At 54.3% G+C, this 16,548-nt stretch overlaps 1 protein-coding gene across 1 annotated transcript in view; it reads right to left on the bottom strand.

Annotated features, from left to right (window-relative positions):
- Positions 1 to 216: 216 nt before the first annotated feature.
- Positions 217 to 16,548, bottom strand: part of WSCD1 (WSC domain containing 1) — a 39,966-nt gene continuing 23,634 nt past the window's right edge. Inside the window, exons 6-9 of the mRNA XM_054575634.1 lie at positions 6,629 to 6,788; positions 5,432 to 5,596; positions 2,547 to 2,747; positions 217 to 1,154 (exon numbers count right to left, since the gene is read on the bottom strand). Coding sequence (XP_054431609.1) covers positions 802 to 1,154; positions 2,547 to 2,747; positions 5,432 to 5,596; positions 6,629 to 6,788 — 879 coding nt within the window. The 3' untranslated portion in view covers positions 217 to 801. The remainder of the gene's footprint in view (positions 1,155 to 2,546; positions 2,748 to 5,431; positions 5,597 to 6,628; positions 6,789 to 16,548) is intronic.

The raw sequence follows: 16,548 nt of genomic DNA, 5'->3' as shown, positions 1-16,548 counted from the left end.
CTGGGGACAACTGGAGAAAGAAGCCAGGCAAGGAGGCCCCACGCGGAGGCGCACTCCTGTTGGAAGGGGTGGCAGGAGGGGCACAGAACCTGCAGTGGGTCCTGAGGTTGGTGTGTGTGTTAGAGGTGCTCCACTCTGCCCACGGTGTTGCCAGCGCATCCACAGAGAAGGGGGAGGCAGGGCTGCAGAGTTCGTGGTGCTCAGATGTCACACCACACACATTTATAGGGTGTCTGGGCTGCACAGCCCAGCAGCAACAATGCGTGAGCCCACCGCCATGCCCACGTGCTTGCTGCTCACAGCATGGGCGCCACCCAGCCCAGCGTCCCACAGTCAAGAGCCCTGACCAGCAAGTCCATGCCTGGGGCCGAAGACAGGAAACCCGAGGCCTCTGAGAGCCATGGAAAACGTGGTTCTATAAGTGTAAGAGATGGACAGATTGACAGTCTCTGGGAACACATAACCTGGCGTCTGTGTGTGACTGTGTTTGCAAGTCTGGGAGCATCTGGCACACCCTGCATGGTGTCTCGGGCTTGTAGAAACGGGCACTGTGAGCGTGGAGTGGTGTGTCTAAGAGTGTCTGGCTAGGCGTGTGTGTGTTCTGTGACACTGTGTCTGCCTGGGTGGGCTAAGGGCTTGTGTCTGGTCTCCCTGCACGTGAGGAAGGCAGCACTGGGTGAGCCTCCCAGCTGGCGGCACAAGCAGCCTTGCGTCCCAGCGAGGCCACCACCTGAGCATCGGAGCAGGTGCAGCTCCGGGGGCAACTAGCTCTCAGCAGGGCGGGCAGAGCAGCCGGGCCTATCATCTGGGCACATACTCCCTGGGCAGCCCAGCCCAGTTGTGGTCACGCAGGGCCTTGTCTACTGTCCGGATGTAGCCATTGATCAAGTCCTTCATCTCCGGGGTGAAGGGCTCGGGGTCATGAGGGCGCCGGCCGTGCCGCCGGAAGCTGCCTTCCTTGTTGTTCTCCACGCAGAGCAGCCGCTCTTCGCTCACGGACACGTTGAGGAAGGCCACCATCTCCCGCAGCGTGGGCACCAGGCTGCGTCGCAGCTCCTCGTAGTGCACGACCAGCAGCCGCTTGCCGTACTTGAGCCAGTCCAGGACGTGCGAGGACCACCACGATGCATAGCTGTTGACGAAGTCCGGCCACTCTGGGGAAGAGAGGAGGGGTGCCGCATCAGGGCCCAGCCTGGGAGGGCTGCCGGCCCTTCTGCATGCCCAGGGAAACGGCCAGGATCCCCCATCACCCACGGCCCGAATCTCCTGCTGAGAAAGCCCCTCTGTGTGACTTAGTGTGAATAAGGGTTAATATCAGGCTGGGCGCTGAAGAGTCCTAAGCTGGAAAGATGCGACCTTGAGCCTGCCAGCCCCCAGCAAACACATCAAGTTAAAGTTAATATGAAACGCATGCACCAACAACTGGTTCTCTCTCTCATGTGCTATGAATTCCTTAGGGACGGTCCCTGGCCAGGGAGAGCTGGGCGGGGCCGCAGTGCATGACCCAGCAGCCTTAAAGACAGGTGGGAAGCCAAGGCAGGCATCTCTTTTGAGATGACCACCGTTCATCTTGATCTTGTCTCTGGCCACTGTGCACTTCTACTGTGAACGACAGGACTGAGAGGCATGTGTGGGGGCAGCTGCTGGGCCTCCTGGTGAGAGGAAGATGCTGTGCAGCCTGGACTTGCTCTCCCGGCACCTCCCGGAAACCTGAGTGAGTGAGGTGCCTGGCCGGTGCTCGCTGAATCTGGGGGCTGTGAGGCCGTTTCACGCATGGCACAGCGGGGCAGGAGGACATGCCATGATGCCGTGGATGGGGCAATTGCCAACTTCTGCAGATGACCTCCTTCATGAGATTTCTCTTCCAGCAAATTAAGAAACGAGGTGTTTCGCTGGGAGGGAGGGCAGCGGAGCATGCTAATGTTAAGAATCACCCCGACAAATGTAGTTGCCGTAACTGGGCTACGAGAAGCATTTGTTTTCTCTCATCTTCAACATGACCCTATGGGATAGGGACCACCTTGTTTTTCAGATGAGGAAGCTGAGGCTCAGAGGGATGCCGCTTGCCCCGGGGTCACTGAGTTGGTTAAGGGGCTCAGGAAGGATCAGAGCTTAGCCGGCCTCCATCCAAAAGACGAGTCAGCAAAGGGGACAGGGATGGCTGCGGGGGGCGGAGGTGGGGCGCTGGTTTGGGTGAAGGATGATGGGGAAAGGGGAGGATACGGTCAGCCTCAGCTAACCCAGAGTCGTGCAGGGGCACAAGTACAGCCTGCCCGACCTGTGGCCTTACGTCTCATCGTGTCACCCAGTCAGCTGAACACAGCTTTCTTTCTGACGGCTCAGTTTTATAACACTCACCACTCTGACTGGTACCTCTGTAATTCACTGCCTAAAGGCTGACTGGGAGTACCCTGACCCCTTCCCCGGGGCCCCTGGTGCCTTGCCCAGTGCCTGGCACACAGTAGGACTTCAGTAAGTATGTGTCAGCAGGCTGGCTCTGTGAATAAAACTGTAGCGAGCCCCCCGCCCACTGGCCCCTCCTGTACCTTTGCTCTTCCAGTTGCGGTCAGCTGCGTAGCCCAGGTGCCCAGCGCACTTCCTGTTGAATTCGGCCACCAGGGACCTGTATGGGTTGCGGATCAGCAGGATGGCCGAGTCGAACATCTCGATCTCCCTCCTGCCACTCTCGTGGGTCTTCACACAGATGGTGCGCCGGCTCCGCCAGTGGTCCTTCTCGCCCTTAAACCCTGACCCCGAGAAAGGAGACAGCTGCTTTGTAGGAAGGCACGGTGGGGCCCCCGCTGCCAGGCAGCAGCAAATCCGAACGCTAACCTGCATCCCTGAGGGAATGCTGTCAACAGGGGCACAAGAGAGACCCGTGGATGGCCGACGGCACTGGGAGGGCCTATGGATGGTTAACAGGAGTGGCCTCCTCAAGACTGACCCTGCCCAAGACCGCAGGAGAGGTCTAAGAGTTGGGGAAGATGCGTCTGCTAGACAGAGGAGATAAGGCACCTCCTACGGATCCCCAGGAGTCAGGGGTCAGAGCGCCTGACTGTGCTGCATCTCTATACATGGGAGATGCATACGTTTGGGCATTTTCTTGGTAATTTCACATGAATGTTGCAAATACCCCTGAGAGTCAACTATAGCTGCAAGCATAACGGGATAAGGAGACCGAGGTTCAGAGTGGGTGTGTGACTTGCCCAGCACCATGGCAACAGAGCCAGGGCTCTCTCTACATGGCTGTGTATATCTGACAGGCTCCCAGCTCCCACCCACCTTCCCACAGTACGAGCAGGACCCCCATCATTATGCTCAAGGGCTGTAAGCAGCTAGTGTCCCTCCCTCTGACCTCGTGCCATGGTCCTGTAACAGGGTTCCAGCCTTGCATCCATGGACGTTCTCTGCCTGGGACCTCCCCTCCCCCACAGCGTGTCTGGCCAAGGTCTCATCCGCAATGTTTGAGCCCAGCCCTGCCACATCCAGGGCCCAGTGTCTACGAACAGAGCCCTGCTCCCATGGAACAATCTCTCTGGGCCAGGGATCTGCCTTCTTCCTGGGTCCCTTGGGCTAGTACTGGGTACCTGAGCCTGCACGACTTCTGCCTGAGAAGGTCAGACTCTATCCATCCATACACATCCATACACAGTCACATCTTTATCCATGATGATTATTGTGTGCTCATTCTCTGTTGGACTTTATGTCGGGGATCAAGGCTCAGACCCTGTCTTTAAGCTTACAGTCTAGTAGGGAAATAGCCCAAGTAAACTACAGAACATAGGGGCTTATGGGAGCACAGATTAGGGGGCACAAATTAGAGGGTGTAGTGGGATGGCACAGAAGGCTCCCCTGAGGACAGCCTTCCTCTGAATCTTGTCTCCTGACCATACCCCAGTGTAGCTATGCCAGCCAGCTCTGGGGACATACTCCATAAATGTGCACGGACTTATCCTGGGCTCTTCAAAACATAAATAAGCCCCTACGCCTTCCATGAAAGGCTGGGAAGCATTTGTATCTACAAATGCCTGGAAATTCACAAGCCTCTTTTGATCTGGGAGTCTGGGTCCACCTACTGAAATGCAACATGCTTCAGACTCATCTCTGCCATGGGCCGGACCCCAAAAGTCTTTACTTTGACTCATTCTGTGAAATGGCTGGGAGTTCCCAGGAAAGAAGAGTCCAGCCCTGGGCTGCGTGAACGTGAGGTCTAGTCTCTGACACTTGAGACCCAGGGTGCCTTTCCCACTGGCTGCCTCAGCCTGTTTTCAGCAGCCGCCCCTTTTCCTTGTAACTGCAGCCACGCTCACCCAGGACAGGTCTGGCATTTGGGCAGTGAAGCTGCCTTGGGAACTTCACACCTGTGTGTGTCACTGCTCTGTAAGTGCTCCGAGGCCCATAACTACACCTGGCTTGTCCTGTCAGGCTCAGAGACGTGCAGCTGTGTCACCCAACCCGTTTATACATGGCTCTGTGGATCAGTGGGCCACTTAACTGTGGACCCAAATAACCAGCTGTGCAGGAAAGGTAAAGGCTTTCTAGATGAACAAGGTGGGCGACTGCAGCCTGTGCACAGTGGGTGCTTCCCAGGAGACTAGGCCAGAGTGGGTGGGACCACGTGCTTCCCCGGCCGCGTCAGCCGCAGGTGTCCCGAGGGCACTGGGACTGGGTTAGATGAACATTCTTGGCTTTTTCCCAGCCAGACCGAGGTTGCTGTGAGTGATTCCTGAACCCACTGCCAAGTTCAGGAAGTTTCCGTTTTCTCTAGGATGTTACTGAGAGTATCCTTTTCCTGAACCGAGGTCCAGTTAAGGAACTCAGCTGTTGTAACACTTGACAACAGAGAAATGTTATTTCACCAAATTTAAGTGCCAGTTGACTTATCTGAGGTTCTTACTTCTTAAACAGCCCACAGACTCGAGCCATTTAAGTTTATTTACTTGGCCTAGTGACGCCTCCTGTTTCTACAAGATTAGAAATCATAAAACTCTTGAAGATTTTTGGACCTATTTTCTAAAAACAGCATTTTGATAAACCACCCCTTGCCCCTCCCACCCCCAAAAAGGAGTGAGCAGATACACCTAATTATAGAGGGTTCTGAAAAGTTAGGAAAATCCAAAAAATGTTTCTAGAGAGGGAATCCCAGCTACTTTGAATGCAGACGCGATCTCATGAATTTTCACTCGAGGTGTAGCCCTAGGCCTGGCAGCATCATCGCCCGGGAGCTTGTCACAGAGGGCATTGCCAGGCGCCGCATCAGATCTACCGAACTCGACTCTCTGAGGGTTCGGCCTGGGAATCTGCTGAATGCAACAAGCCCCCCGGAGATTCTGACACACGCTGCAGTGTGAGAGGCACTAACCCAGTGCTCCGAGGGGATGGCCTGGCCGCGGCAGCGGCCCTTCCCCACTCTCCAGCGGCCTTCACTCACCTTTGTTGTAGAGTGTTCCATCGAAGTAATAGCTCCCTGTGTAGAAGCCAGTGGCGTGCTCGATGAGGTGCCGTGCCCAGGTGTTCCCGGCTCCCGGGAAGCTCGACAGAGCCACAAACACTTTGGATTTGGTGGGCAGGAACCTTCTGTCTGTGCACCGAGTGTCTGAAAGCCAGAAGTCATCTTGGGTTACTCACCCCCACGGGACTCACAGACTCGTCGCTGGACCCCCCTAGACAGAAACTGCTGACCCAAGACTCCCACTGGATAGAAGTGTGGACTGAGGCCCAGTAAGGGGCCGGGGCTTACCAGCTGCACGTTGGCTGCACAGCTCTGTGTCTGGCCAGAGAAAGCCCCAGTGACAACGAGGCCCGCAAGGCACATGCAAGAGTGGGGTGCACCCTGGCACCCTGTGGACCCTCAGCCCCTGCTGTCTCCATGGCCAATGTCACGGCTACTGGTGCAGCAGAGATAACTCCAGGGGAGGTGGCTGGGGTCATGGCTGGGCTGACCAATGCCACACACCCAGGTACAGCTGACAATGAACCAGCTGGACTAGTTTCAGGCAAGTAACCTCTCTGAGCCTGCTCTGCCTCCCCGCTCCCCAGGAAATCATCAGGTGAAAGCCCAAAGCCTGGGCTGTGCTGGGTCACAGTAGGTGCTCCATAAAGGTAGCAACATCCCTCCTGTCTGCTCTTCCTCCATTGCTACTCAGGTCAGCTGGGGCACACTGGATGCTCACACCTCACGGCCAGGAGCCTTACGGGTCTCCAGGTCCTGGGCTGGCTCCGGGGAAACCTCTGAGGCTCCTGTGGCCACCGAGCTCCCACACTACCCAACGCCACCGCCTTGCCATTGCTATCACTCTGGGCCCTGCCTCTCTGCTCTTCCTTTCTTCCTCAAAACACCTTCATCCCCAGAGAGATTCAGATAAAGGTCAGTTGCTCTTCAAACTGAGCCCCGCATCCCGTGTCCAGCTTCCAGGGACGGTGGAGGCCTCCTCCATCCCGTTATCCCAAGATAAGACCACCCATGACGATGCCAGGGTTTCTACACAGACGCCTTTCCTTCCCCAGGGCTGCACAGTCAGCCATGGCCAGCATTCCCAAACCCCCAGACCAAATGACACAACCCGGGGCAGGCATGGGGAGGAGGGACTTTCACCCCTGGTCCTCCTCTAGGTGGGGGAGGGCTTACCTTGCACGGGGGTCTGGTAGACCTCACAGTACTCTGCCAGCCTCCGTGCCTCAGGGTCCTGGCCACACAGCGAGCTGTCCACTGCATCCCGCAGGTTGAACTGGGGGGTGGGGTAGGCACAGTAGCACTCCCAGCCTCTGAGGATGGCCAAGGGGAACTCCTGCCAGACAAGGAGAGAAAGAGGAGCATCTCCGGTGAATGCAAGGGCCATGCCTCCTGCAGCTTAGGTGCGTGCTGGCTCCAGGGGATCAACAGGGACGTCCGTCTGTCCTCCCAGCGCCAGGCTCTGTGCCCAATCCTGGGGAGACCAACTCAATGACATGTGACTTCGGCCCTCCAGTAGCTCCCAGTTGGCTGGTGACGAGTCAGCAGGCACAGCACAGTGAGGGTGGCGCGATGACGGAGGGGTAAGCCGGGTGTGGAAGGCGGCGAGCAGAGCCTGGAACCGGATCTTTGAGATGACTGGGAGGTAGTCGGCGTGCTAGGGTGGGAGCGGTCACTCCGGACGGTGGGATCCACGCGAGAACATGCGTGTGTGGGGCAGAATGGGACAGATAAGCCCACGCAGGGCAGTTAAGGCTCAAGGTGTCACGTATTTAAACCAACAGACTGAGAGCCCTGAGGGACTACTTCTGAATTCCAGTAGCTCTGCCGGGGAAGAGACCCTACCCAACCCTTATACCAGACGCCCACTGCAGGGTGGGGTTCAGGGCCAAAGATTCCCACAAACCCACTCTCCGTGACTGGAAGGGTGAGCGCGTATAGACTCGGCCCACCAAGGTACTTGAGTCCAGTGGGGGCTTCCTGGGAACAGAGGGGCCCAGCCTGCGCGCGTGGCAAAGCCCGCTCCTAGCGGTCTCTTACGCCGTTTCTTGCTCGCCCTGAGGAGGCTGCGCTGTAAGATGAAGAGAGCTGGGGCGCTGGCATCTGGAAGGCCTGCATGTGAATTGGGGCTCCCAGGCTGGGTAACGCTGGGGAAGGTACCGAACCTCTCTGAATTTCACCACTGAACAAAAGTAATCAAATCCGCCTTGCACGTTTATTATGAGGACGAGATGAGAAGGGTCCTCACGGCTCGGCACTGGGCTCCCCGCTCTCCCCCCACGGACGTGTGGCTCATCCTCTGCCTCCTCCCCCTCAGCACCGCCACGGCTCACTCAGGAATCTCCCCACCCCCTCTCTCACAGCTGGTTTTTGAGCAGCTGCTGCACCCCGGGCACTAGGTAGGCCACGTTGCCGCATTTCATCTCTGCATCTTGAACACAGGAGACGCGAGCTTGCTGAAGTGTGCAGAGAGGAGAGGAGTCAGGAGTGTGCGCGCGGGAGGGAGGCCGTGGGTGGAGAAGCCTTCTCGCTGCCAAGGGAAGCGCGGCACAAACCTCTTTATTTTTTGCCCACAGCGAAATCTCATAAATAAATAAATAAAAGCAAATCAATAGCGGTTTCTGAGCAGGGCCTGGCAACGCGGAGGATCTCAAAGAAGACAACAGAGGTGGTGTCCCAGCCAAGGGAGGGCACAGGCTTTAAGGGGGGAGGGGAGGAGGTGTTCCTGGGTGCTGCCCCCCGCCTCCCACCCCCTGCCCATGCAGGGCTGCCGTTCCAGGAACAGGCTGAATTCTCTCCCCCATGAGAGCCTCTCCCTGGCTGCCTCGTCCTTTGTCAAGGCTGAGGGGCTGCTTTGCCTCTGCGGGGACTTCGACCACAGCCCACACCCACTGAGCTGTCACGTAGGGGTTGGGGGAGGACAGACGCTTTCACTAATCTCACATTACACACACCTCCCCACCTACACACACACACACACACACACAGAGTCTCTTGCTGCACTCTCTGCTTCTAGAGCTCTGAGCTCCCTTTTGCAATGGAAAAACTCTTAGACCTTCTATATGACCATAAGCAAGTCACCGCCCCTTGGGAACCTTCTTTTTTCTGTCTGTGAGATGGACACACTCCATGAATGGGCCTGCCTGGAAGAGCTGGAGGATCTCATTGCTCGTGGCCCTCTCGCTAGCTTCCCTGGCCCACCCTGGGGGCCGTGCGGCTAGGACAGCTATGCCCAAGCCTTTCCTAGGAGAGGCCTGAACCGGGGATGCGGGTGGGGGAGGCTGTTGCTCTGGGTACCCATGGGCTTCTATGTCAGAAGGAGGGAGCACTGTGTAGTAGAGGAGGTACCAGGTTTATAATCCAAAAGACTTGGACTCAAGTTGCCATGTCATCATTCAGTATCTGTGCGACCTTGGGCAAGGAAGGGCCCTTTTTTCTGAACCTCGATGTTCTCATCTGTAACATGGGGTAATAACATCCCCCTCGGAGACTGCTGGGAGAATGAAGGGAGGATAACACAGGAGACGGACCCAGCCCAGTGTCCAGCACATAGGAGGTGCTCCCCTATCACTATCTCTTAAGCCCTTTCATTGCGCTAGAGGTGGGCCCAGGACCACCTGACACTTAGAGCACCACGAGTTTGTTTCCTAAAGCTCCTCACTTTGGCTCCCCTTCCAAGGCCCCTAATGCTCAGGAGTAAGCGAAGTTGGGCCCCCTTCCCCCACTTAGCACTCATGGTCTTTCATCTTTATCAAGCACATACAGGAATGAATTGCTTTGAAGTGGCCACAGTGAGGCCCTAACTTCGGGACCAGCCACAACTCCAAGCACAGCCGCCCTCAATGTCGGCTGCAGGGACAGCCCAGCACGGGCCACCAGGGCCACTGCCGCAGCGCAGAGCCGAGACAACCGGACTGGGGAGCGAGTGGACAAAGGCTGACAAACCTTGTCCACGTGCAGCTGGATTCCAGCCACCCGGGGGCCCTAGGCCATTTCTGCACAAAGAGCAATCGGAGGCGCGTCCCCCAATCAGAACACCACTGGCTTCCTGGAAGTTCGGCTGACATGAGTTGGTGGAAAGCCATCACAGGAATCGTAGCCACCGGCCTGCCCCGTCACCATCTGTCCTCTCCCACTAAGCCCTCGTGCCCCCTCATCCCGGGTCGACACCTTCATCGCAGCAAGTGGGAACAAGAAGCCAGGGCACCCATGCAGCCGTGGGGAGCGCACGCGGCCACGGGACTGCGTCAATGGCTGCTATGGGCTGAATCGTGCTCCCTAAATTTCATGTGTTGAAATCCTAACTCCCGCACCTCAGAAGTGATTGCATTTGGAGATAAGGTCTTCAAAGAGGTAATTAAGTCTAAATGGGCCATTAGGGTAGGCCCCGATCCAATCTCACTGGCGTGGTTATTAGAAGCAGAGATTAGAGCACAAGCACACATAGGCTGAGGGACAGCCATGTGAAGGCACAGGGACAAGGTGCCATCTGCATCTGCAAGCCCAAGACAGAAGACACCAGCCTTATCCATGCCTCGATCTCAGACTTCTGGCCTCCAGAACTGTAAGGAAAGACATTTCTGTGGTCTAAGCCACCCATCAGTCTGCAGCGCTCTGTGATGGCAGCCTTGGTAAGCTAACACACTAGCTTTCTTTCAGGTCCTTGGCTGTTGTGGTCACATACCAACCTCAGCATCTTTGTCCTTGCTGTTCTCTCTGCCTAAAATGCTCTTCCCCCAGACACCCTCATGGCCCCCGCACCCCCCCACCCCCCGGCTTTCTTCAACTTGCCTTCCCCAGGAGCCTCCTCTGGCTTCCCCGCTGCAAGATGCAATGCTCCCCACACCGCCCCGACACACCCTGCCCCCCGCCCTGCTTTCTAACTTTGTCTCCTTGAGATGTAAGGGCGAGGATGGACTCTGACCCTAAGTGTGCCAGTCAGCCGGCCTTGATGAATGAAGACACATGGCACTTCCCTCACACCAGGCTCCCCAATCCCTTCCCAGCCAGCCCTCCCTCCCGCAGAGCAACTGCTACCCTGATTTCCATCACCGCAGATTCGTCTATTCTAGAAAGTCCTATAAATAGAGTCATCCAATGTCTATTTTTGAGTGTCTGCCTTCTTTCATTCAGAAACACATTTGTTAAATTCACCCATGTCGTTTTATCTGTTAGTAGATTGCTCCTTTTTATCACTATTATTCTGTGTGAATGTACCAATTTGTTAATTCATTCACTTGATGGACACATGGGCTGTTTCTGGCTTTTACCTATTACTAAAAAAGTTGCTATGAATGTTCATGTACAAGACTTTGAGACAATGAATATTTTCAGTTCTCATGGGTGAATACCTGCTTCATTTTTCTCCACTAACTTGTCAGCGTTTGACATATGATCTGATTTACTTACTGACCTGTTTACTGCATGCCTCCATACCCGAGAACTTGAGCAGGGATCTCTTGTGTGCCTGGTGAGCTTTGCTGCATTCTCTGCAACGTGGTGGATGCTTAATGAATGTTTGATGGACAAACCAATGAACAAATGAATGAATTCCTTTACAGACCCCAATTCTCCCTAGAGTTATTGGCAATGGATTTGGGCACGAGCCTTCTAGGTCATTTTTGCCCTGGGCATGAGGGAGGAGAAGAAAACCGCTGCATCTAAGGAAACCCCGCCCCCACTCAAAATCAGGGACCCCAGGGGTCTCAGTTCTCCTGGGATTCCTCTTTGGAGAAGACTTCGCTGCCATGGTAGCTCTACTACGGGTGGCTGGCTGTCTCCCTGCCTGGCTGCCGATGGTGAAGCCTCATGGTCCTATATCCCAGGGCTGGGACAGTGACCTGAACCTTTTTGCTTCCTTGAGTGGATTAAACTGTCAAGTTTCTGGGTGTTTGCAGAGCAACGGGAGAGCTGCAGACAGTAATGTGGTTTTATTTACAACATAACCGCTTCAGCAACATCACTGGATTCTGAAAACACAGAACAATTTTCAGCCCCTTGAGGATTTCTAGGACATGATTTCCATAAAAATTAAATATTGATGAATCTTATCTCTCTGCCAACTTACCCACTCCCCTCCCCCGCCATCCCAGACTTCAGCGAGAGAGAGAGAGAGAGAGAGAGAGAGAGAGAGAGAGACAGGGAGTGCAGGGAGAAAGGAGAAAATGATTCGAAAAAGCAAGGCAAAAAAGGAAGGAAGCTCAAACACAGATGTGGCAGCGTTTCAGTAAAATAGACAAGGGGCTAAAGACGGTGCCGCTGAGCCCGTGTCGGAGAGCAGGGTGGGTAGGCATCCTCACACTCACACTTCCCCTCCAGCCTAAGCCAGGGTGTTCAGCCTGGAGCCAGGTCCTGATACAGCCGGGCTGGGCTCTGCTGGTGGTGGGGATCCGCATGCAAAGGCTTCGCCATGGCTAAAGGGTCAAGGAATGGACATTCCAGCAGCAAGGAGTGAGGCCCCAGGTAAGATCCCTCTACAAATTGGGTCTTATCTCTTCCATCTTCATTCCTCCTTGAGCACTTTTCTTGGGATCTCCATGCTTACACAGAATTCCAGGAACTTCAGAGATCAGCCCTTCACATTTCAGAAGGGAAACTGAGGACTGGAGACAGGCGGTGAGCAGCCCAAGATCTCAGGCCATCAGAGAGGTGGAGCAGAGCCAGCTTCCTGGGGTCTAGCCTGGGGCTGTGTCACACACGCAGCTCCTTCAGGGCCAACGCATGAAAGCATGGATTTTTGGATGAAATCTGCAAACCGGCACAGAGGTTAGTTTTGACTAGTTTTCCCCTCCAGGGCAGCTCCTTTCACTCCAGAGGCAAGTCTGACATTCACGACACAAAAAGGGAATGAAGAAGTCCACAAAGGTGGCGGCATGTGGCTAACGGGCCAACTTTTGCGTTTGCTTTCAGGCAAACGTCAAGTTGACTGAAAACCCATCCGCTGGCATGGGGTGTGTGGCCGAGAGCCTGGGGTCTGACTGTAGAGCCAGGGCTGTGCCGTTTGGAGAGGTGGGGCCAGACCGAGGTTTGGTGTCAGGCTACATGGTGTCAAGACGCTACTGAGCATCCCTGAGCCTTGGTTTTATCACCTATAAAAGGGGTAGAGCTTAACGATTATAGGCTTTGGAGTTGGCAGGTGTGAGATTAAGGGGAGATGGATTGGGTTTTGATTTCTCAGGTGGGTTTGAGGATGGAGTGAAACACCTGAGAGGTGCCTATCAAGGGGGAGACACTCAGCCACTTGGTTGGCCTGAGGCCAGGGGGGCTAAAGGTGTGGGGTGCGGGCAGGGCCTTCTCCAAAGGAGAGCTGACCCACAGTCCCCTTGCATGTGTCCACCCTGGAAGGGGCTGCTTCAAGGTTGTTTGGGGCAAGTGCCAGCGTCTCCGGGGGCCTCTATGGGATGTGCCCTTGGGCAGTGGCTCTCTGCACACACTGAGTCCCAGCCAGTAGACCCACTAAACCCTCCTCATGCAACACCCTCCCTGTCAAAGCTAAACATGCATCAGAAAGAAGAGTCCATTGAACACTGTGTGGCTCGGAACCACCAAACCCCCTGGATCCCAGAGTGCCTGGATTTCCACTGACGTGGGAGAGGACCAGCCCCCGGTGGTGGCAGTTTCCCCCACATCCCATGCACAGCAAGGGAACCAGGGGAAGCTGAGTAATAACGATCATTTTCCCATCATCTGGAATACTCGCTGTGCAAGAGACACCCAAATCACAGAGCTCTTTCATGTCCACATTGTCACTGAGCCCCCTCACTGGCTGGTGAGGGATTTCGGCCACCGCCAATCCTGCTCCGCACACAAGGACACAAAGGCTCATGGCTACATGACTGGCCGGGATCACAAAGTGAGGTGGGGGCAAAGCAGGGCTATGGACCCAGGTCACTGGGACTCTAACGCTGCCCTCCTGCTGTCTTCAGAGTGAGAGGCCAGGCGACTCTCTGCTCAAAATGGGTACTGAAAGTCTAAGTGCACATAGAAAATGTACATATCCTTTGCCCCAGCAATTCTCTATCTGATCATATAGCCCTGGGAAATAATCATAAACATACTCAAAGGTTTACCCACAAAGATGTTCATTCATGGCAGTACTATTTGTAATAACAAAAGAAAAAACAAGAAAAAGCCTAAATGTCCCACAGTAGAGGATGGACTACCTTACAGCCATGAAGGGCATGGTATGGCCAAAGGAAGTTCTTGAAACACTAAATGAGAAAAGGAAACAAATGGGAAGAGTCAATTTATTATATCTCTCTCTATATAGACATAGATGTGTGTATATATACCTACAATAAAAGACCAAAAGTGTGCAAAATGTTATTAGTTGTCTTCTCTGATGTGGTAAAGTTACAAATGAGTTTTAATTTTATTTCTACTTTTCAAAAAATTTCTAAAATTTCCTAAAATAAAACCTCTCTAAACCACCCCCCACTCCGCAAAGAAAACAATACCTGCTTGTTAAAGATACACAGAATAACATCAACAGGTTTACTATAGAATTTTTATGAGAAATCCAAAGCCACACCTATCAGGCACCTACTAGAATGACTCTACAGCATGTTGGCAAAGAAAAGAATCCTTAATATCAAGGTAGTAATTCACAAAACCCAGCCTCTTACACACCCAGCCTTGGCAGAGCACGCGATTGTGTGCCCCACGGAGGCAGCAAGCCCACCAGGACCGACGGTGTCTGTCGGGGTCCAAGTGGATTTAGGCAGAGCGGCCACCCAGCAGAGAACAAACAGGCTCCATGTTAACACGCACTTTTTCATTTCACAGGTGGCTGCGTTAGTGCCGCCATTAAATGGCCAAAGAAAACCCCCTAGAGGAAATGTCAATGGGAAAACATCCAGGAGAATAATATTCTCTAGGAAGAATTTATACACCCAAAAGAGACTAAACGAGGGCAAAAAGAAAGGCTCCCTCTGTCCTCCTCCATCCTGTCCCTCTGACCCCTTTCTCGGTGGAACTGCTAGCTGTGGCTGGCAGATAAAACCTCAGATCACAAGGCATAATAGCTGGTGAAGCTCTGCACGTTAGTAACCTATTTACAGATGGCATTAGATTTCACTCATCAGCCCCGCTGTGGGACTGCACACTCCCACAAATGGTCTATCTGTTTGCACACAAATATAGGGCTTCAAAATTAATTGCCCCCAGATCGGAATTGGTAGCAATGTAAATATCTAAACTCCTTGCTCCCTCCTCATCCTCACCTCTGTCCAAATAAGGAGGCAATAGGTTCTTGGGTACTGAGAGTGAGCAGGTTTCCTTCCATCTCCCATATGATCACAGGCAGCTACACAAGATCATTTTACTGTGTTTAAAAACACATTACATTGGTCAAGTAAGTCCCTCTTGCTGGCGGACAGATCATCAAGATGCTGATAGTCCCCAAAATGTTCTTTTTCTGTCAAACTGCACTCCTGGAGCTCCCCAAATCCATTTCAACTAACTAGCAAAAAACAACAGAGATTTTTATCTGGGGCTTCAAATAAACCCCAGATGGTTACACTAAATTGGGGCACAGCAAGGGGAGCTCCCCTTCTTTTCCTGTTTCCCAGCCCCACCTCTCTCATTGCTGCTGTGGGAGGCAGGGGCGCCAGGACCCAGCCAGACCTAATTAAGCCTTTCCCCCACCCCCAGATTTAGTGCTATTCCATTTTAAATTCTTCTGTGAGCATTTTCCATCATAAAAGTCTCTGAAAACATTTTCAATGGCTGTGTTATAGTCCATGGTCTGGCTGTGGCTTAATGTAACCATTCCCGCATCATAGAACATCTGAGCTGGTCTTTCAGCCAAATTAGGAGGAGATGAAGCTTCTGCTGGGTCAGCCCTGCAGCCTCGGTGCTACTGGCCTTTCTGGAGAGAAAGTGCTTCGCACTGTAGACAGGGAAGTATAACCAGACCTCCCTGAATTCCCCTCTCTCACCCACCCTCAGCATCCAGGACAGGAGAGAAATCCATTCCTGCAAAGAGGTCGCGGGTCACTGCAGGCCTGGGCCAGCGGAACTTCCCCCGATCGCACATCCACCAGACCTCGGCACCAGAGGCCGAATTTCCTGCTGCACCCTCGCCAAACAGGTGGAACAGACAATTGTTCAGCAGGATTCTGACTCCTGGAGAATGCGGGCAGGGCCTGGGCATCGCTGGGCCACCACATGCAAGCTGCCCTCTAGGACAGTGGTTCTGACCGGGCACGAGGAGACAATTGTGGCCTTGTTTGGAGACGGTGAGGGTAAAAGTGCTGCTAAAAATGCTATGATGCACAGACAGATCCTAACACAAAGGGATCCACAGAGAACACCTCCACCCCTCGGCCCTCGAGCATCCTTCCTGCAGCAGTGAAGTGCCACGCTGGGCATACCACCCTCTCCCTGCTATGCCGTCAGTAGCTCCCTCCTTCCCACCAGAAAACATCTGGACTTTGAGGCCGCATCCAAGGCCCTCTGCAGCTTGTCCCCACCCCAGGTGCCACGCCGCACTGTGCAGCCTCCCACTCCGGGCAAGCTGGGCTGCTTTCCACCAGCCCCCTCCTGCTCGACAGCTGCCTGGTCTTACGAGGCATCCCTCACACTCCTTGCCCACCTGTCAACACTGTCCCACATCTTCTGGCTCCAACCCTTTCGCAAGGATGCAGTCCTCTCCTCAAGTCTGCTGCCAAGCCTCCCTCACCCCCACCAGGCACCGACTTCACTCTGCAGGGTCCTGTCCTGGTCCCTCCCAGGGGTGACCTCTGCCTCAGGAGAGGGGGCCTGGCCTCGCCCACCCCTACCCCCATAAGTGTCAGTATTAGGTGTTTGGCCCCATCTCACTGTACGCATCCTGCCAAGACCTGCTTTCAGCATTAAAGCTGGAAATGATGACTGTTCCTCGCAGCTGCAAGCCTCTGAGCATCTAAACAATGGGGCTGGCGGAAACACCCACCTTCCCCTCCCGCCAGACAATACAGGAAGCCAGGGAAAAAAACAAACCCTGAGGGCAAAGGCCACTTCTGAGAACCCTAGGTGCCTTTTCTTCCCTGTTCTGACCTCAGCAACTCCCACCAGCACTGGCCAGAGCTAAGCAGGTAGCTTGTCCTTGAAACACA

The sequence above is a fragment of the Pteronotus mesoamericanus genome, unplaced genomic scaffold, assembly GCF_021234165.1.
Source record: "Pteronotus mesoamericanus isolate MK-2021 breed Mesoamerican mustached bat unplaced genomic scaffold, CSHL_Meso_final contig_317, whole genome shotgun sequence".
In the NCBI taxonomy this organism is placed as follows: domain Eukaryota; kingdom Metazoa; phylum Chordata; class Mammalia; order Chiroptera; family Mormoopidae; genus Pteronotus; species Pteronotus mesoamericanus.
This window is presented reverse-complemented; position numbering and strand designations above follow the sequence as displayed.